This window comes from Lepisosteus platostomus, chromosome 3, assembly GCF_059453375.1.
Source record: "Lepisosteus platostomus isolate fLepPlt1 chromosome 3, fLepPlt1.hap1, whole genome shotgun sequence".
In the NCBI taxonomy this organism is placed as follows: Eukaryota; Metazoa; Chordata; class Actinopteri; order Semionotiformes; family Lepisosteidae; genus Lepisosteus; species Lepisosteus platostomus.
In genome coordinates, this window is record NC_142613.1 from 63583320 (window position 1) to 63606459 (window position 23140).

The 23140-nt window shown below is 36.4% G+C and overlaps 1 protein-coding gene across 3 annotated transcripts in view; it reads right to left on the minus strand.

The window, feature by feature from the left end:
- Positions 1-2022: 2022 nt before the first annotated feature.
- Positions 2023-23140, minus strand: part of LOC148675256 (low density lipoprotein receptor adapter protein 1) — a 66497-nt gene continuing 45379 nt past the window's right edge. The window contains exons 4-10 of one of the 3 annotated variants that reach the window (XM_088626405.1): positions 15813-15927; positions 15024-15096; positions 14395-14475; positions 14186-14313; positions 12373-12407; positions 8436-8464; positions 7149-7333 (exon numbers count right to left, since the gene is read on the minus strand). In XM_088626405.1, the coding sequence (XP_088482531.1) occupies positions 7287-7333; positions 8436-8464; positions 12373-12407; positions 14186-14313; positions 14395-14475; positions 15024-15096; positions 15813-15927 (508 nt within the window). In that variant the 3' untranslated portion in view covers positions 7149-7286. Of the gene's footprint in view, positions 7334-8435; positions 8465-12372; positions 12408-14185; positions 14314-14394; positions 14476-15023; positions 15097-15812; positions 15928-23140 lie in introns of all 3 variants that reach the window. The other 2 variants (XM_088626407.1, XM_088626404.1) reach the window with 2 other exon arrangements.

The window sequence follows — 23140 nt, forward strand, 5'->3', positions numbered from 1 at the left end:
TAATAATTATAATAATAATTATAAATCATAAGCAGCCAGTTGAAACAGTATCATCAAAACCAAATATCCACCAACGTAGACAGCTACTAAAATTATGGATTCCCTTATTGAAAATAAAATCACTGAATAGAAAATGCTAAAATCATGAACCATGGATGGCAAGCAACAGGTGCAAGGCAGGATTCACCCTGGACAAGATGCCGGTCCATCATAGGGTAGACACAAACACACATCTAGGGCTCATTTTCCCAGAAGCCAATTAACCTACCAGTATGCATTTGGATGGCAAGAGGAAACCGGAATAGGTGGTGAAAACATGGGGAGAACATAACTCCATGCAGAGAGCACCCCAGGTCCAGAATTGAACCCAAGGCCCTAGTGCTAAGGAGCAACAGTGTTGACCACTGTGCCACTGCACTGCTGATAGGAATGCTTCTGTTTTTATCGACAATGACATCAGATTACTACACCCATAATCTGATGTGTTAAATAGGTTATGTCATCTTTACTGAGATGAAACAAAATGTAATCCTGATAATATTACTTTAAACTGTCTATAATAGACGTAATTAATTTATGCTGTCAAAATAGTAAATCTCAAAGTAAACCATAACTGGCTAATTAATTAGGCAGCAAATTTCACATACCCACCAGGATATTTTTAAATCACTAGAAAATACCACCATCTTATACTGTATATTCATGGATCTCTGTGTTATACTGTGTTATATTCAGACCTTTCCTATAGATCTGATTCTTTGAAATTACAAAAGTATGCATACACATTTTTCTAAAACTTAACATTTTATTTTAAATTTGCTCAAACTGAAGACCTCCAAAGGTAAGGCAAGCTACAGTAAATTTAAGCAAAAACGAAGGTAAAAGAAATGAAATATGTTGCATAGGTTCTGACGGAGCTCACAGTGATATTCAGATTTTGATATTTTTTGTACCCTTCTCCTGATCTGTGCTTCTCCATGACTTATTTCCTAGAGCACAGCAGCTTAGTGCAGGCCAGAAACAAAAGTAAACAAGTCTTCAGTCTTCATGTCTTCAGTCTTCAGTCTTTAGTCTTTAGTCTTCAGTCTTCAGTCTTCATGGTTGTGTCGCTGCTAGAATCTAACTTCCTGACAAGGGAACACAGTAGTCGTTATTCTGAAATCATGAGAACCACAATTCTTACAAACAAATATGCCACTCATCGAAGGTGTTGCTCATTCAGGTAGTTTTGTACAACTAAATTAATTCAGGTCTGGCACAGCAATCCAAATTTCAATATTTAATACAGTATATTCATTACAGTTTTTTCATATTCTATTTGGTTCTTTATTTTTATTTTTTTCTTTGAGTGTGTGGAGTATGTTGTGCATATAACAAGCTTAAATTGCTTCTTCAAAGTATCATACTTCAAAGTAAGAATACTTTTGTAAGGCACTGTATGTGTGTATGTACAATTGACAGAAAGAATGGCTTATGCTGTAAATTAAGAACTGAATTACCAAATTTCTCTATGGTTTTCTAATAGATTTAGGACTGTGAATTAGTGAATACAAAAACTAAAGAAAAATAGACAAGGATGTTGATCATACATGTAATACATGTCATCAGCTAATCTGTTTTGTTTGTACAGATCTTACAAATTTCAAGTTTGCACTCGGACACAGTTTTATTTATCCATTATAAATTGTAATCATACTAATGTTCAGCTACTGTACCTTAGAAGACACATTTCAGTAGTATTTGCATTTTGTCACAGCTACATTCATCAATTGTAAGCCAATGTATATTTTTTGTAGTTCCCCCATTTAGATTACAGAATTTAACAAGGAAAATCTCCAGTCTTCTTTAGCAGTAGCAGATGGAATTTACTCCTTACCTAGTTTGAAGAACAATGGCATTGCGAGTTTGAACCCAGCTTTCATGTATTCTGAAAAATGATCAGTACTTCAGTTATCTGTAACTGAATGATATTTATACAATGTTTTACAAAGCCTTTCATTCCCCAGAAAGATGACTAAACAGTTTATTTCTTTAATTTGCACAACTTGTTTATTTTGCTTATTAAACAATTTTCAAAAGTCCCATTTTCAAAGCAACATTTATAGGAACAAGAAATTCAGTGTGCTCTGATTACTAAAAAGTCCATTACCACATTTTTGTCATTAGAAATCTGTTTTTGCATAGATTTCAGCAAAAGCACCTTTCATTGAATAACATACTGCAGACAGAAATCAAGATTGCAAGACATTTTTAAAACACAGATCACACATCCCTACTTTTACTGAACATAAAAAATAGGAAATTAAAACTACAGAGGTTTCTGGTACTTGTTTCAGATAAACTATAGATTTTTTTCTGAACACTAGTTTGCATTGATTTTGCGCAGTATTGAATCTCAGTAGAAACTGATCTTAGTTTTGTTATTAATTAATTTCCTGCATTTGGCCATTGTTCTATCAAGGATGTACAGTATTTGGAATTCAGTCAATAACTTTCACTGGTCATCACATATTCTAATTAACCATATACAGTGCAAAAACATTTACTCCAATATGACAGTATGAGAAAAAGTGTACATCTATAATAGACTCAAGACAATTTCAGCTTCTAGACTCTTAATGATATGTCATGAATTTCAAGTGGTTGTTAAAGCATATACGCAGCTGTTTAAATCCATTAGTATTTAATCTTTGAAAAAAAGAGAAATGTTATCAATATATTGTTCCAAATAGCCAACTACAGCTTAAAATAGTCATAATCAAAATGCTGTCTTTTGAAATATAATATAGAAATACAAAACCCGTTAATGTGATAAAATATTAGCTGCATTGAAAATAAGTGAAAATGAATGTTTTCTTCTTTCTGGTACAAAGAACAAAACTATGAAGCCTTTTATCGTGAAACAACAAGTTACCCTATAACACACAGTCACCAGCTACTCATTTAAACTGCTCTGATTAGACAATAAACAAGAAAAAAGAAGTGCATACAGTATAGCACAATGTCCTGTCTTGCAAGTGTTCACCCAGTAGCTTAATTTAATAATTTGAGTCTATTACTACTGAACAACTGGGAGGGTAAACATTTCTTTTCCCTTTGAGGCTAATTTAACACAAGGTACCGAGGTTTAAATAATATAATTTGATACACCTAGTGTAGCACCTTCATTGTTGATGTTGATCCTGCTAGTTATCAAAAAAAGAACTGTGGAACTGGTCGCAGCAAATTTCTGCAATGATGCAGATGAGAACTGAGAATTGAACACCCCATCCTGAGACAAAATAGTTTTTCCAGTATCAAATAATTTCTTCCTGCACAGTGATTATTGATTATTGCATGTTTGAATTACACTGGGTGTATACTTTAGTTACTGTCTATAAATCAATGTGGAATTGTTGAACTACAGAGAAACACTATTCTGACTTTTTTCCACAATAACTCCTGTTGTACATTTTATCTATTATAAGTGAGGCTGTCTGACTGTTTATGTTACATCCGCTTCCTCATAGTAGTGCTGATTTCATAAGCAAACTGTATTTTTTATTACCATTCTCATAAACTAGGAGTACAACATAGTTTCAACACCCCCAGTTGGAGAACTTGTGCATTTGCTATTCAATGATTCTTGTGCTCTGAAGTTGTACTAACCTGTACTAACCAAGGGTGTTTCCAGATCAGTTGGTGGGAATATTTTTTATTCACACCAGAAAGTTCACACTAATGCCCCAGTATGTTGACTGGGAGTACTGCATTATAGTCTCATCCTTTGGATGACACATTCAACTGTTCAATCAATGTCCTGACTATTTTATCATTAAAGGTCCCATGGCACGGTATATAGTACATAAGGTAAGTCATTTTGGATACTGGATAAATTATTCTTTGTTTTTATGCAATTTCACAGTTTAACTTGCATAAAGCCCCCCTATATTGACTTGGTGAAGCAATTTCACTTTTCTACCTGATGTGCTGTGGCTGCCACATCGTCCTGATGAAGCCCTGTATTTGAAGTGCTATCTGTGATCCCTTAGGATGAAATTTTCAATAGAATATATATAAAATGCAAGCAATTAATTATACAAATACATACTATTACAAAATATTACATTAAATTTAATGTAATATTATATTAAAATGAACTACAAAAATAGAGCAACTACTGTAGTTGGTGTATGTGTTAACTGACAGGAAAACAGTTATTGGCATGTTTGAAATGTATCCTAATTGACTAAGAGTCACCCACAGTTCTGTGTCCTTTTGTGATAATCATTCCCAAAAAAAGGTTTCTGAAGAACTAATCCACAGTGACAGAAATCAGAATTCATTAGTCATGTGATGGGAAATCAATTCTGGAGCTCTCAGGAGGCAGACATAATTAATCATTATGTAATTTGAAGAAATGCATCATCAGATGCTGACAAACACCCATTAATCAAAAGATAAATACAGTAGCACTATTTTATTTATTTTTTTAGATTGACCCTTAATAATGTCTTACCATTTTAAGTGAATCTACTGAATTCTGGAATTCACTAGCATGGGGTTTCAGTTTAGATTGTTGTCATTATTATTTACTTTATTATTCCTACTAGTTGTTAGGAGCTACAAAATGCAACAGACGTGTCCAAGTTTATATAACCTTTGAGACCATAATGAGCCTTTTTTACGTCTAATGCTGAAGAAGAGCTGATGAGAATGGTTAAGTAATAGGAATGGGTGGTAGAAAAGTAGTTAATTATATTAAGAACATAATATAATGAGAGGAGGCCATTCATTCATCTAGCCCCTTTAGTAGTTATTAGGATTCTATGATCTCATATAGCCATTTATTGAATGAATATTGTTGGGTGAAGACACCATATCCAACAATTACCTTAGTACTCCAAACAATTCCATTAAATAAATCACTTCTGGTGCTGAAACATTCTCATTCTCATATTTACCAGACCTTTTTTTTAAAATGTAAGACTTCTGGTAACTCAGCTCTGATACATTTGTGAGTATCTAAAGAGATTGGATAGTTCATATTAAAATATTACAGGACTGAGGTGGATGACTAAATACAGTATAATGATAAAGTTTATAAATCATATTGATGTACCCTTTTACCTTTTAAACAATAATCAGACCATTAATGACACCAGCAATTATTTCCGTTCCTTAAATTAATTAGAATAACTTAATCCAATTTAGAATGTATATTCACTTTTTCAGCATTTAAGACATCTTTCTGATGATATCGAGAAGAATTAAAGCATGAAATGCTTGTTGTATATCTTTATATACAGCATGTACGTACCAAGATATTGTGTTTAATAGCACAAAAGTGCTTAAACTTCCTCTGTGCTGCAGTATTGGTCTCATTCCTTATTTTTGAACTCAGATTGGAACCATGCCAGTTTATGGATGTTGTGCAGTAAGGACAAGGTTTGACATTTATGTCGATAGTCTTCAAACAGATCAGGATTAGGGAAGGATTAAGAGCATAACTTTCCAAAGAGCTGTGCCCTGAGAATCTATTAGCTTTATTTGTCAGTGTCTGTTGATTTATACACAATCTATGCTAGAGACATAAATATCTTCAATGCAGTAACACCTAAAAGTCAGCAGAATTTGATGTAAAATGCACCAAATCAGTATATACAAAGTTTTCAAATGGAGTAACACTTTTTTAAAAGCCCAAACAAAAAAACGAATTTATGAGATATAAAAAATTGCAATTTGTAGTAATATTATTATATCCAATGTATTCAAATTATATTGCCTTAACAAAAGACACTGCTATTTCAAAATTTTCTAAGACTATTAAGATGAGTTAAAGAATACTGAAAACTGCTACCTTTTGGTTGACTGGCCCAGATGCAGCCAGCAGTATGTTTCCTTTACTCTTGACATGTGCTGTCTTATTATCCTGTAGTTTCCCCAACACTTGTTGTACTGGGTAAAATCAGTCTGACCTATGATCCTACAGTTAGTAATCAAAAGGTTGGGAGTCCAATCCAGTTCACAAAGTGAAAACTGATACAGTATCTAAATCCCAGCCTTTGCTCTGTTCACTTTAAGATTACCACTGTTAGTGTGTCAGTGTGCTGGGGGGTGTAGCAACCCAAACCACATAATTGTGGTGGCACAGCGAAGTTGCATGGACTCTACCGGGCTCTGTCTCCACATAGCCGTGTATAGGATGTACTCCAGTCTCTGTCTGTCCATGGCCCTTATCTAAGATCTACTCAATTCTCTGATGGGGTGGGGCTATACTCTGGATGCCAGTCCAACTAAGGAAATACAAACACCAGAACCATTTTGATACTTCAGTTAATGTAAGTCTGCAAGGTTTGGAAAAGTGGGGAGAAACTGTAGCACCCACAAAAAACCTACATAAGACACAGAGTGAACATGCAAACTCCAAACAGCCCCAGGACCCAAGAGCTGTGTGACAGGAGTGTGTAATGTCCTGATCTATCTACAAAAACATCATTTGAAAAAAACAGAAAATGTGAAAATCTTATGAGAACCAGCAACTAGGAAGCATCCACTGCATCTAAGAAACATCGGGGTCTATTATTATTCAGATGCAACCCTTCTAAAACCTGTTATACATATGAAAACACTTACAAAACTAATTTGTATCGCATTGTCTGAAGTAAACATCATTCCTTTTGAAAGAAGCCATTATAAGAAATATCTTATCAGCAGTTTTTATCCAGGAATTTATTATTTCATGTTGTAATTTATCATCTTAATAGGACACAATGGAAAACAAAGGACTTGCAATAAAATCACATTGGAGTTTGATATACAGTGTTGCTAAAATTCTTGTAATGTACAGCTAAGAAAAGAGTAATTTAGATGAGCTTGATGATAGTAATCGACCCCAAGGCTGCTTTCATAACACTGCATTTTTTAGGAGATGAACCCTCTTATGGACAATAGCTTGAGGCAAAACAGTATAATTACAACAGAAGACAAATCAGTTCCATGAAACAAATCTGCCTCCATGACTTACATTGTGTGTGTCTTCAGTGCACACTCTCACTGTGTTATAGAAGATCTAGGCAAAATATGTCTTAGCAATTCCAGAAGGTAACACAGGACATACCTGTGCCCAGTTTTATTTGCCTCATTGAACGTACTACTTAAAACTGGGCATCTCCCTTCTATCTATGGAAAACTGAGTTCCCCTTGCATTTCTGTAGTCTCTGTTTTCTTCATCTGGGATCATCAGAGCCCATGGATGGGACACTCTGCGGTTCTGAAGCTGATTCTCCTGAGTCACAATGAAGGGTTTATAGCTGCATCTTAAGACTCCGTTCTGGTCCGGGACTCTGCCAGTCTGAAAACACAGAAACATGACATTTCTATGTGAGCAATGGCGTTGCTTTTACTGTATTTTTGATCTTTAAGCATATGGACCGTCATACACATGTGTCAGAGGTCCTGGAAAGACTTGCTGCCTTTTGTTGTAAATGATTAAATCTACCCTGTTAAACACAATTAAAAACTGCCCAGTCATAATGTCGAGCCCATACCTGGGTTCCTTTAAGAGATACCTATATGAGATTCTTTGGATCAATAAACTACAAACTACCAAATGGGCTAATTGAACCGAATCTTCTCATTCGTTACCTTTCTTATATTCTTAAATAAACTTAAAAAGCTTAAAAGGTTAGCTTATCAAGCAGGCAGTAGTGGCATTATAGAAAGAGTGCCACATTCCATTCCAGATTCTATATATTTACAAGCATAAAAGATTGTTCATTAAACAGTAGATATACATTGTATGAAATGTTTTTTTCATCCTATTATTCTGTCAGAAAAGAATCAAATTTTCACTCATATCCACAGTACTCCACTATGCCACAATACTTATTTTATAGTAGTATTTATTGCAATATTTATGCTTTCATAAATGCACTCAACTTGACATAATGCAGATGTTATTAGGGGGCTTCCTGTAATTTCCTCAGTCCACTTCCATAGGATCCCTTACCATCATCCACACATTAAATCCTGCACGGTTCTGGTAAGAGCTGCAAAACCCAGAGCCAATTCTGAAGGCATAGTCACAAATCAGGACTACACCCTGGTTGGGACAACAGTCCTGTGTAACAGTAAGTCACACACACAGGCACACTTGGGCAATTTAGAGATGTCAATACAGCAGTGCACCTAACTAGCATCTCTGCAAAATCTGGATGGGAACCAGAGCATCTGTCAACAAGTATGGTGAGACCATGCAAACGTCCAACAGAAGGTACAAGTCTAGAATTAAAGCTACGATCCAAGAACTGCGAGACAGAAATGCTAACATGCTGTACACGATGCTTTTCATTATATAAAAAAAAATAATGTCCCCATTTCTTGGTTCTCAAGACATCTGTGTAAGAAATTGAATTATACGCATGAACAAAATTCTGCTGTGCCACTTCACTTACCTGTGTCCACATCTTCACAATCCATATTGCTGCATGAAAAATTAGAACAGAAGCAAACATTGACACATTCCCATGAGAGAGATTATTTTGTACTCTGGAGCCCCACTTGTGCTGCTACAGTACAAAAAGCATAGATACAGACACGAACATTGAAAGAGACTCACATGAAAACTGAAAGCCTGTCCACCTGTTTCAGCAGTAATATAGGTTCTACACAATTTTGGTTCTGCTTTCAATAATTTGTGGCAGGGTACTGACCTACTGTACATGGACAGCTTCACAATGTAAAGTGTTTATGTCTGCCTGGAAGGAAGCAATTATCAGACAGTGTTTATTCTCATTAAGAAGATGCTTGATCATATATACCCTTTGGCTTCAGACTTGATGAAGGCATAATAGCCAGATAAAAGAGAAATACTAGTTTCAACAACCTTGCAAAGAGATCCTATGGGAATAAAATTCAAATGAATTTATCAAAAATAAAATGAATTAATGAAGAAAAACAAAACAGATGTGATTTAAATACATGAATTTGTAATGCCACAGATTTAAAAGTTTAAAAATAATTGAATGTGCTTGCACATCCTATAGGCTTCTTGATTAAGTTCACAATGAGTAAAGAAACGCTATTAATGAAAAACACCATCCTAGAAAGAAGAGGCTGGTTCCTGTTCTTCAGTACAAGAAGGTTTCTCAGCTTTACTGAACTGGGTCAACTACAGTGACTCATAGGGCTTGTGAAGAGCACTCAAATCTTCTGCACTTGTCTTTCAGCACAGCAGGTTTGACACTTACACAGGCTGATCTGAATCCATGGGCTGACCACATACAGTAATCTACAAACATCTTGATAAATCCCATGGAGCCACACAACATTACACTTACAACGTGGATACACTTTTAACCTTTATATTCAACAGAATGATTTAACGGCACTGATTCCTAGCATTTCACAGATAAAGCTGTCCAGCATAGAATTAAGCAAGAATCGCTCTTATCATTCTATAAACATATTGCTACGGTAGCAAAATACAGCTGGTGCAAAACTAGTAATTTGTTTCTAACTCAGAAAAAATGCATTTTGATTTTGACTTTAATATCAGACAGTTAAAGTAGGAGCACATTTATGAGTTTTAAAATTGCACATAGTGAGTATGCCACTGTTTAATTCAATGCACAGGGAGATAATTTAGAAATCCTGAACTTTGATATGACTTGATATGACTTGGAGCCCTGTGGAGCATTATGTTAATTTTTAATAGATCCAAGACACACCACAGCATTAATATCGGCATAACCGTCTGTTTAACTGAGCTATTTTACATTTTATTATTGCTATCTATGAAACACTGCAAGAGATTTCTCCTACATAGTGGGAAAAAGGATTGAGAAATTGAGAGGTTCAGACATAACATTGCAAATTATCATTGCAAAAAAATATTAATTCAGAAAGTTCATCTAGGAGTTCAGTCTGTACTACAGACAATTCCAAACAAACTTCATTTCACATCAATCAATCTAATCATCCTTTTACTGTTTAATGGACAAGGAAATGATTAAAACTCCCTATTTAACCTTTCAACATGGCTTACAGTGATGTTACCCCAGCCTTGAAGTCTAAGCATCCATTTTAATATACAGTACTTCAATACAGGAAAACAGAAATTAACTACAGTACAGTTGTTAGTAGCAGCCACGCACACTAAATCAAGTCACACTCTGAAAAATATTCTCTTAATGAATGTAGCCAGCGATAACAGGAATTCATCTGATGGCAATCCCTTGTCTCCATATCCAGCCAGCCCCGTCATTCTACACATCACCTGTTTATACCTACAGTACAGTACAGTACAAACATACTTCATTTCAAATTACACATTGTGCAACAGACATAAAAGCACCTATCACTATTGCTGCTGTTCTCTGGGATAGGCTCACAAAACATGCGATGGCCCTGACAAAGTGCAAAATTGCTTTGACTTTATACCAATTGCTTCTACTAAATGGGTTTTGGTTTAAAAACACAGGTGGCCTCGTGTGACACATGGCTTGAGACAACCATGAGAGAACCATACTGTATGTGCCCGGGCTGTTATGGTAGATGAGCCCGGGTGCAGCTTCTTCTTTTATCTGGCTCATGACCTAAAATTTTAACACAATGGAGTGTCTGATAATGTATGTTGTTGATTTCAGCTTTTGACATCTGAAATACATATTATTAAGCCTGGAAATGGGAGAAAGTTTTATGAGCTTTCAACAATGCTGTATTTTCTAAAACTCAATTTTAGAAAACTACCATTTATTCTCCAGAGGCTTCTCAAACAGGAAGGAACTTCTCCACTATCCATCAGTCATTTTCAATCTTTGTACAGCATCATGTGAGTATTGCTTGTGTTGTCAGTGGAGATAAAGTCAGTGTTAATAATTCATGCATGTATGAGAGTAACATTTCAGCATGATTCAGCCTGGCTGCCCACCCGTGATCTCTCACTCAATGTGCAAAAGAACAGAAGGGAATGTTTTCTTTTTGAGCAGCCTTAAGGTCTAATAAATATTTGATAAAAATGTTTTTTGATAAATGTTAATTAATTGAAGACCAATTGTATAAAATGCTGTATATTAATGAGAGACTGATGTAAATGTGCAGTTTTGTCTTCTCCTACAGATGTGTTTCAGATAAATACAGGTAATGCCTATTGTAGCTATTTTCATTTGTTCACTATGTCTTAATGAAACTATGTTACAAGAATTATTCAGAAGTTAAGTCAGTGTGTTAACTGTAAAAGAATAAAGGTTAATTCCATGATGATAAGTAGATCTATACTGTAAAATTACCTCTGGTGTTCAAATAAAGTGGGATAACAGTTTTTATGTAATAAAGTATATTTCCAGTCTTCCACTGACTAACCACTTCACCCAATACAGGGTCTCAGGGGAGCCCAAATCTATCCTGGAAACAGGGGGCACAAAGCGAGGTACAGTACACCCTAGATAGGATACCCGTCCACTGCAGGACACACATGGACACAAACACAGACATGCACACACTCATACCAGGACCAATTTTCCAAAAAGGCAATTAACCTATTAGTGTGTCTTTGGACTGTGAGAAGAAACCAGAGGACCCAGTGAAAACCCACACAAACACAGGGAGAACAAACAAATCCCATGCAGAAAACACCCTAGGTCCAGAATTTTAACCAGGACCCCAGCACTTTGAGGCAGCAATGCTAACAACTCTTCCACTGTGCCACACAAGGTATATTTCCATCCTAAGGAATAAGAAGAGGTTCATTCCATGTGGAACATTAGAAAGAAAAAAGAGAAAACAGTTTCAGCTTTTGAGTCTTCTAAACGTTTGTCACCTGAAAAAGGCTTCAAAGCCAAACTGTTGTTTCTATTTGTTCTGTTTTTCAGCACGGAATTAGTCTCTGTTGGGTATAACCAAATAAGAAACAATACAAATGCAAACTACAAAATGTCTACTGAACTCTAAATGGGCCTTTAATTTCTGGTGTCACAAGCCAGTTTTCTGCCCCTTTATCTTTAACTTTAAGTTTATCTGCCTCTCAAGGTACTGAAAATCAACCATCTCTGTGATGCCGTACTTCCTTAACTTTGATGAAAAAGACAGAGATGTGAAGCTCTTTCTGAAGTGACAGTTCTTTAATCTTTTCATCCTCACACAAGCACAGATTAGGGACAAATAAACAACGTCTAGGTTCTATCTTCTTTACTTATGTTTTCCTATCTTATCAGACTCAATACCCAGATCTCAATCAATAACAAGATAAAGAACAAGGTAGAAGATTATGAATCTTGGTACAGGCTGCTGGAGTGCCATAGGGTTCACTGTGGAGTGGCAGGTCAAGGGAATCAGGCATGATTTCAGTCTCACCTGTATACTTTATACATATTATAATAGGCCCAGACCTACCTGGAGAAAGCATCATCAAGTCCATCCTCTGTATCCTGAAAATAAATTAATAAATATAAAGGAAGAAAGAAAAAATACATAAAAGCAAACAATAGCTTGTGCAAGTCCAACGTACAAAGACGCCACCTTAACTTATATTTTATAAGCCACTTTGAGTATATTCATGTTCTTCAAGAGTCGTACAATGCATGAGAAAACATCCACACCAAAACAAGGTTCCACATTGTGCTTTCTCTCAGGTTTTAATTGGAAAAGTGTAAAATGAGAATCAGCATAGTATGGTGGGCATTTGCTCCACCATGTGGTTACACATTGAAATGCCAAAAGGAAAGCTTGATAAAATCCAATACACGGTGAAAGAGTTGAAAATATTGAGATTTCAATTTTCTTCACTTTCAGTAAGATCAGAGAGGACACAAATTAACTTGTATATTTTATCTGCCACATGTTCCTGCTAAGTGTAGTTACTGGTAAAGAGGACCTCACAGAAATCTGAGTGATGAAATTATCAGTTTTGCACACATATATTGCACTACATTATATTGTATTTGAATAATCAAATCTGTTGTGTTATGCCGATCAAGTTGTATCTGATCTTAATTTTTTTTTTAAAAACATCCTGGGAAAAACTAAGTTTGTTGCTGGAAGAAGTGTTAGCAGGGCCAGCAGGGGGTCTGTGTCGATCCGAATGCTCCAGTATAGTGACGGGGACAATATAGGGTAAAAAGGCACCGTCCTTCGGATGAGACATAAAACTAAGGTCCTGACTCTCTGTGGTCATTAAAAAATCCCAGGGCGTTTCTAGAAAAGAGTAGGGATGTCACCCCAGCGTCCTGGCCAAATTTCCCATCGGCCCTTATCAATCATAGCCTCCTAATAATCCCCATCTATGAATTGGCTTCATTGCTCTCTGTTCTGTTCCCCACTGATGTGTGGCTGATGTGTGGTGAGCGTTCTGGCGCACTATGGCTGCCGTCTCATCATCCAGGTGGATGCTGCACATTGGTGGTTTCGGAGAGGAGTCCCCATTACCTGTAAAGTGCTTTGAGTGGAGTGTCCAGAAAAGCGCTATATAAGTGTGAGCAATTATTATTATTATTACCAGTATAACTATAGACTGTGGGAGGAAACTAGAGCTCCCAGAAGAAGCCCACCCAAACAGAGGGCGAACATACTGTACACACTTCATGCAGATACCACACCAGAAACTAAACCAGGATTCCAATAAAATTTATTCGTATCTGTCCAGCTCAAGCTACACAGGTTTAGGCAACAGTAAGTAATCAAACTTTAAAGCACACATACTGTACTTACAGTCATATGCTTAATCGTATGCTTACAGTCAATCACTCATACACAGGGAGTATCAAACCTTTGTTAGCTCCATTGTGTTTTTCATTTAATATTAAGTTGTGGATTTTAAACTGAGGAAACCAGGAAACACAGTGCTCAATAGCATTATTTTCCACATGATATAGTACACTTCACTAGGTCTGAGTTAAGTTAAGTGTAGGCTGATGGTCTGAACTACAGAGAGCACATGCAGACCTGCAGCCTTGCACCTTAAACATCTTTTACAAATAAAGGACCATGGACTGACATCATTGAAATTTTACTAGTCACTGTTTCACACTCTTCTACACTTACCAGTAAAACATTTGCTGCCTCTTGGGAAATTCTGGTTGCACTTGACTAGTGGTATAACCAGTTTGAACGGATGACACTGGGTCATGGGTTCAAAGGCTGAGGCCTGTGCTCAGAACAAACATCAGTCATGGTAAAGACACCTGGGGGCTTCTTTAAGATCACTTACCCATGAGTCTTGTTTTATAGGTGGTCTTCGGACCGGGCTGTTGTGCTGTGACTTGGAGTGAAAAGATGAGGAGAAAAAAGGCTTCTTTAACTTTTCTTCTTCGCTTAGGCCTTTGTTTGTTTCTAAGTCTGAAAGTGATGTAAAACAAAATTAGATCGCTTTCTGGTGAAAAGCTGAGAATGCTAGAGGCACAAGTAACCTTGCTTTACCTGAGACACAGTGGCTTTTCGGTTCACGTTTGGAGTCCATTTCTGAGCAGGAGCAGCATGGGTGGACCTTCTTGCCTTTGTCTGTAAATAAAAGAATAAAATAAAATAACTTTCTGGTGTTTTCTTACAAGTGTTTCATTTTTCATAATCCTACATACTGTAGAAATGAGAAAAAAAATTAAAAATGCAGGCCGTGTCTTAAATTATACTCTAAAACACGTACAACTCTAAAATTACGTTCAAGACCAAAATACATTTAACAATTAATCCACTAGATGGCAGCAGTGTCTTAACAAAAGCAGTACATTTGTAACCTAAAGGGAAGTGAGGCCAATTAAAAGGTAGAAAGACAACAAAGATATGCAGAGAATAATACCTTATGTTGTGTCATCAAAATGCTCCAGAACTTTTTTATATTAACGTCTTCAGTACAAATTTCCATTGACTTTGCATTATAGGTAGATTTAGATGTAAAAGGATTAAACATCTTATACATCTCATCAACTCTACAATAAGACTGAAGAAAGATTTTTCAAAAGAGTTAAGTTGGCTTCTGTACACTTGTTTTTGATGTCAGTTACACTAATTCTTAACTTCAAACAGTCAGATCAATAAAATGATTCTTCCACCTTCTTGTGCAAGTTCCCAGAGGTCCAGGGCAACTTTGAAGGCCTGAGCAACAGTCAGAGTCACTGCTTGGGCCTAAAAAAATTCCCCCCACAAAAAAGAAAGAAAGGTTAGAAAAGAATCTTATTAGAGAAAGAAGAGAGACTGTTCATCAGAAATGTGATACTCATAAAATGCCTTTTTCTGGCATTTTATGATTCCATTAGATTACCAAATCTAATTTATTTTCAGAAGACTGAGGATTTCTATAAGCTGATGTGCATGCATGTACAGTATGTGGTTCAAGAAAACATTCATGAAAATGAATAATGGTTTTAGTTATTTCGTTCTGTTTTAACTAATCTAAACTGACCTAAAGAGAATGCACTGTAATTTCAGGACTGTCTGAAAGTTGCTACAATCAACTACCTCTTTACAGAAACACAGTTTTGGAAAGACAAAACAATATAATGGTTCCCATTCATCAACTGCACTTGGGAACTTCTGAACTAATTTACCACACACCTAGAATTATGCATCACGCCAAGAGATACAGAACTATTGAACAAAGCAAACTGCAGCTCACAACTACACATTGATTACTTTATTTTTTTACAATTATTTTTCTTAAAACTTCAAGGAGAAAACATGTAGGTTCAAGATATAGATAAGTGAAATAAAAAGTATTTTCATTGCTTAACTAAATGCCTAGTACTTCAAACTTAAACTGTTGAAATGCTGAATTTGATACAGCCTTAAAGTCTTTGCAGAAAAAAAATATTCTTGTCAATAGTGTTGTTGAATATACTTACAATTTTCTTTTTGGGACAGAGAAAGGCATGACATTCCAGTGTCTCATTAAACTGGCTCTGGGCAACATAGGCAAACACCTTGTCCTGAGCTTTGTCTGCAGTGCAATAGGAAATTCTGAAAAAAGACAGATGCAAGGCCATACTGTAGTCCTTTGTCCAATTTTTACAATTCAGTAGCTATTATTATGTGACACTAGGCTTACCTAACTAGAAGAATAAAATCTAGAATTTGAAATGTGGTGACTACTTTTAAAAATACAGACAGCGAAATACTATTTATCTTGTTTTTATTTTCCATATTAGTAACTTGGAGATTGATTCTTGGTTCAGAAAGGACACCTGACACATCACAAGAATGCTGAACAGTGCACAATAATGTTCACTATAAATATGTATTAATACAAAGGCAGAAAACACTGAAAAAAGAAATCACAGCTGGATTTAGAGGAGCTTCTGAAGGGACAGAAGATGGCAGGAAAGTGGGTCCTTATTCTGTAGACTTGGAGATTTGTTTGGCAGGAAAACACTCTTTTAATGTCAACTAAAGTAAGTTCAATGAAGATGAAGTGCACTTCTCTTGTGTATAGAGGCGTGTTACCAATTTTCAACCCCAGTTTTTCCTGCACACTCTACAGAAAAGTACAGTAGTACAGCTTGTACCATATACTGTGTTCCTGACCCATACAACATGATAATACAATACAGCTGTCGACAATTCAAGGTCTTTTTAAGTAGTTTTTAAACACGATGTAAGATATGCAACATTGGCATACTGTATGTATCTGGAATAAAAGTTACTAAATATTTTCATTATTGACATTAATGTTACTGTCAATGCTGGTTTGATATTTACACAGATTTTTACAACAGAAAGCTTGTGAAAAATATTGAGAATCGATTCAAGTTATGAATTATTTCATTTGATGTTGTTCTTCCAGTTAATAATCTACTTGAAAACATGAAAGTACAAAGTTTAGAAGTTTGTTCAACGGTATTAGAAATTATTTTAGAAAATGTACCGTATATGCAATAGGGAAAAGAAATCACATTAGTGGAGCAGCAAACAAATAATACAATCTCATCTGATATAGAAACATAGTAAAAACTCTTGTCATTTTTCAGAGTTCAACATGCATTCTCCTTTATGTAGGAATGAGACTGACTTCTAAAATTAAGACCTTGAAATGCTGTCTTTTTGCATTAACAAGGTCTTCACTGCAGTCAAAAAGGGGCGGAGTGGTGGCTATGTGGCTAAGGATCTGCGCCTGTGGCTGGAAGGTTGCCGGCTCAAATCCCATGGCTGACAGAGGAATCCTACTTTGTTGGGCCCTTGAGTAAGGCTCTTAAACCCAGCTGCTCTGGGGGTGCTGTACAATGGCTGACCCTGCGCTCTGACCCCAAGCTTCTCTCCCTGTCTGTGTGTCTCATGGAGAGCAAGCTGGGATATGTGAAAAATATGAATTCCTAATGCTAGAAATTGTATATGGCCAATAAAGTGATCTTATCTTAAAGAGCCCTTAGAAAATTAACCCTTCAAGGTATTTCTACATCTAGATTAGTCTATTATTATTAGACTAGTATTCCACTTGTCCTACCCTTAGACGTTTGTTTGTATTCCCAAGGCCATCAAACAAATCTTCCCCCTAAAAATATCATGCCACAGACCACCTAATCTACACACCCTTCTTGTCCACAGATCTCTTACTGTCCAAAACAGCTCTCCACACCAGACACTTTTTGTCACTATATCTCCTACAAATACATATCCAGCAGCACAAATATACAGTTAATATCAGCAGGCATATCACCCTGTGACTCACAATTGGCAGCCCACTAAAACTAAGCAGGTGTGAGCCTGGTCAGTACCTGGATGGGAGACCTCCTGGGAAAAACTAAGGTTGCTGCTGGAAGAGGTGTTAATGGGGCCAGTAGGTGACACTCACCCTGCAGTCTGTGTGTGTCCTAATGCCTCAGTGGTTCTCAAAATGAGTAGGGGTGTTACCCCGGCGTCCTGGCCAAACTTCCTATTGGCCCTTACCAATCATGGCCTCCTAATAATCCCCGTCTATGAATTGGCTTCATTACGCTGCTCTCCTCCCCACTGATAGCTGATGTGTGGTGAGGAGTTCTGGCGCACTATGGCTGCCGTCGCATCATCACATTGGTGGTTTCGGAGAGGATGGTGGTAGACGGGAGTCCCCATTACCTGTAAAGTGTTTTGAGTGGAGTGTCCAGAAAAGCTCTCTATAAATGTAAGGAATTATTATTAAATATCAAAATCAGTCAGGAGCATCACTTTCAGTCATTTATTTGCAAGCCTTACAAAAATGTTTTGTCATTTACTGTACATTGGCATAACAGGAAAACTAAATGTCTAATTGTTTCAGAGAATATGTCAAAACAGTGAAGATCAATGATCTCTCCAAGACAGTATTTACCCAGTTTGTTCCTCCTAGTCAGAATTACTCTGACCTACTTATCCTTCAACTGGTTTGCAGCTACAACAAGCTCTGAATGATCAACTATTTTTTCCAAATCTCTTCATTAGCTTTTCTCAGGTTTTTGCCTTCTGCATCTCCCATTTGCCTACTAGATTTTGTTCTGTTTCTACCCCATTTCTCACGTCTCCCTGCGCTTCACATTGTCATGCTGTCTTTAATATCTGTTTCACTCTTATTCCTGCTTCCTCCCTCCATCGTTACCCTACACATTTGAAGAAGGCACCACACCAGAACTGTGATTTTTTGTTCTTTTTCAACCTGGACTTTACCTATTTGTTATTTTGTTACTTGTACATTTACACAGCACCCCAGAGCTCTAACATCTTCAATATAGGGGGTCCTCACTTAACATCGCCCCGCTTCAATTTTATTATTTTTTATTATATTTAACTGTGACAAAGTCAAGAGTGGAGAAAATGGCAAATATCTAGTAAAATCATTGCACAACGGCTTTGTACTATCTAAAAATAATTATAAATATATATATATATCCATCCAGCTTCTAAACCACTTTATCAGTTTAAGAGCCACAGGGAAACCAAGCCTATCTCAGCAAGTAATGGGTGCAAGCTGTGATACTCCATGGACAGGACACCAGTATATATTTCTGTGTTATTTTATAACTGTATGTGTTTGATTCCCCTACTTAATGTCTTCTGAACACAAAGTGCCCAAAGTATTTCAGAGAAATGTTGAGAAGCGCATGCATACTATGTTACTAGATAAGTAGAAATCAAAGTAATTTAACTCTGTCCAGTATTAGATTACTTATTTATCATTCGCGCAGATTTTATGTTACTTTATATCGTATTAAACTGAACATAAATGTTGAATTAAAAAATATTTTTAAGTATCTCACACCCATAATCTCACACTAGTCTTTCAAATTTTATGTCATTCTAAAACATAATGTTTCAATCAAGGTTACATTACATTTAAGTGCTCAACTTAATGGGCCATTACAGTAATCATGACTGTTCTGTGTATACTGTACAAAGAAAACATGGATGTACTGTACACTACTCATGACTTACTTCTGTCATGCCCTGGTCTCTTTAACTATAGAAATACATTGATTTTATCTGAGAAACATGTCACACTAAACGTCTTCCAAGTAATAATTCCCTACTTAGCACTGATTTGCTTAATGTTGCTGTTTTATAGTCCCCTTTAAGGATGTTAAAGGGGACCTCTTCTATACAGCATATATATAAAAATGCTGACAACTTTCATTACCTATGAGATTTGTCTGCTAATCAGAAAAGGCCATTTGGCCCATCTAGCTTGTTTGGTTGCTTGTAACTAATTGATTTGAGGATCTCATCTCGACATTTCTTTAATTAAGTAATAGGGTTGGGTTTGATAATATAGCTGTGTAGCGTGTTACAGGCTGTGTGGCGTGTTGTGAAAAGAACTGCCTCATGTTCTAAATTTTAAAAGGATGGTCCCTTAGTTTGAATTTGAGTACTCTGGTTTGTGTCTCACTTTTAAAAAGTGCATAATGTTCACTTGGTTGTTGCCCTTCAGGATTTGAAGAATCAGGTCCTCTCAAAGTCTTCTGTATGTTCAAGATTGAAAATATTCCTTTCTTAAGTGCTATATGTCAGATTTGGATATTTCTTTTAGCCTGGGAATGTGCCTGGTTGATCTACTATGGACTGGTTCCAGAGTGGCATTCTTTTACAGCTCCAATATGATATCACATTTTACATTAATGTTTTAAGGAATTCACATATCAAATTGTTCATTAAATTCTGCTAGCAAAATATAAAACTAATTGAGTTTCATAAATTATCAATTAGCTTGATGAAAGATAAAATAATTAAAAATATGGCTTTTAGTACCTGAGGGAAGAATGAATCAAACACTCTACTTCAAAAGGCTTTCCAACATAATTAGTACTTGTAGATAAATAACAGAAACCTTTGCTCTCAGCTACAGATCCACAACTCATGAGATTCTGACCTAAATTCCAATGCTCAAACAAACTCTTTCATACACATTGCACTTCCTAAGCACTACCGTTGTGAAACAGCGTGTAGAAAGAGTGGAATGTTTTGGCTGGCAGAGAGTACCCCATTCCTAAACTGTCAGGTGTTTACATCTAAAGTCTGCAAGTCTTAATCGGTAGCTTATCACTATGTGCAGGGCCCTGGCTGGAAAGCATTCCATGTCAGAGGAATTTCAGAGCAAGAATGGGAAACGAGCAGTAGAAAAATGAAAGGGAATTGATCTGGAAATCTAAATCAAAATACAGAGATGTTTTTTCACATATCTAAGAATAAAGTCAAATGCTAAACATACTGTTTGTGCTTGCATGAAGTCTCTCATCCTAGCGTTAATCCCGCATCAGCAGGGTCCGCTTGTCGGCACGCCCGTCTCCATTTGGTGGTTTGAACCAAATGTTTGAGCTGACATTGCCATTAAATGTGACCGAGAATACTCCGCCTGCTGTCGGAGTGGGGGGAGGAGAACAAAGTAATGTAGCCAATTCATAGAGGGGGATTATTAGGAGACTTTGGAGAATTAGGAGAATTTGGCCAGGATGCCGGGGTTACACCCCTACTCTTTTCGAGAAACACCCCGGGATTTTTAATGACCACAGAGAGTCAGGACCAGTTTTATGTCTCATCCGAAAGACAGCGCTTGTTTACAGTATAGTGTCCCCATCACTATACTGGGGCATTAGGACCCACATGGACCGCAGGGTGAGCGCCCCCTGCTGGCCTCACTAACACCTCTTCCAGCAGCAACCTTAGTTTTTCCCAGGAGGTCTCCCATCCAGGTACTGACCAGGCTCACACCTGTTTAGCTTCAGTGGGCTGCCAATTGTAAGTTGCAGGGTGATATGGCTGCTGGCATGTGCTTGCATGGAGTAAATATACATGTATACACCCCCCTGACCAAAATATTAGGAACAAACCAAAATGCAGTTGATAATTGTTCTGGTCTAGGAAGATTATTAAAAATACAAAAACACTACAATAGTTCACATGCTCGAGAGTTATTTCAAAGGCATTGCAAAGCTTTTGGTAGTATTCCTTTATGGAATAGAGTCTTGGGTCTTTCAGACTCATACCTACTACAATGGGAGTGTTTGCTTGGATATTCTATCAGCTGTGTTAAATACAGTCATTCTGGTATTCTTCATTGGTGTTATAATAGATACAGTCTGACTTCACAGGACTATCAGCTATGTTGTGAGCAGTCCCTCAGATGCAAGGGACCCCAGGCTTTGAGTATAATGATCAAAGATCTGCCAAACCTTAGCTTACAGTAGCTGCACTTGATGTAGTTCTCTGTGGCTTAGAATAAAATCCTCAGATGTTTAAAAAACCTACAAAGAACATAGATGCTTGAGAGATGTTGCTGAAGACTGTGGATACACAGTAAGAAGTGTTCAATTACATTAAAAGAACTATTAAAAGAAAATTAAATCCTTCCACAGTTCTACCAAATTCTGATAGCCTTTTGTACCCTTAGGGTTTTCTGTGCAGTAGGGTTTTCTGGAAGGGAAGTCTTGTTCTCCTGGGATTGGGGATCAGGAAATGAAAAGGATCCCTTCAGCACGTCTATTTAGGACAATGAAGAATATCAGTGTGATGGCGGACACCTTCTGCTCAATGAGAGCAAGCTAGAGGGTCAGTTTTTAACCAAAGGCACGTATAAATACCCCATCCCTCAGAGTCAAAACTCTTTTCAGCTCCACTTGCAGTCTGCTGAGGAGTTGCCATCCAAGGAGAAAACAGGGAAAGTAAAAAAAATCTATATCTTTCTTAAGTAAGCTCATGCTTATAACGTTAAACCACTGTCCCTGTGAATGAAAGAGACACAACATACAGTATCACATCAGAATCTTGTAGCCAGTTCTACTATCAACACACTCCCAAAGTCTATCAAATTAGTTTAAACCACCCCAGAAATGAACAATTTAGAGTAGACACTCAAATCCTGCTTGTCTTTTGGAAATGGGAAGAATACACTGCACCCAGCAAAACCCACATGAATATGGAAATAACAAGCACACTGGACATTGACCGAAAGCTGTGATCAAACACAGGACCCAGGCAGCAGCTTGATTGTTTAAGATTGTGTTCAAATTTCTATCTTTCAAAAAGTGTTATAATATAAAATGTATCCTTCAAATATTATCCCAGGCGACATTCATTGCATTTGAATACATTTTTTCATGACAGTGGGGGAGATTTTGAATGAGTCACAAATATTATGCTTTATCTGCAGGAACAAAGCCTTTTTCTAGAAATATGTACTTTTTTGATAAAACATTAATAATTTAAAAATAATGCACAGAGAATTAACTTGGTAAAAAAAATATATTCCTATACTCTCAATCACTTATATGGTTCATATTTGATAATTACCCATAGATCTTGATGACTGTTAAGCAATAATGTGAGATCTAGGACAACTTTGTTATTGTTTAGCGAACAGAGCAATTGTCTAAAGAACACTTGAGAACTACCATTAAGAACAGACCATCAAGATAGGAGTTTCTTAATTGTACTAATTTCAGATACACTTCAGATAAACATAATGCACCCTAGAATAAAGTGATATATTTCTCACGTTAATTTTCTTACTTACAATAGAAGTATTTTAGCATGACTACATATTATTGTACTATTACTGGATATATTATTAAATAAAGAAGAATTGAGAGGCAGCAAGTTTTGTTAATTAAATATTTCAGTCTGTATACATTGTATGCATATTTCTACATCTGATATAATAATAATAATAATAATAATAATAATAATAATAATAATAATAATAATAATAATAATAATAATTCCTTTCCCTTAGATT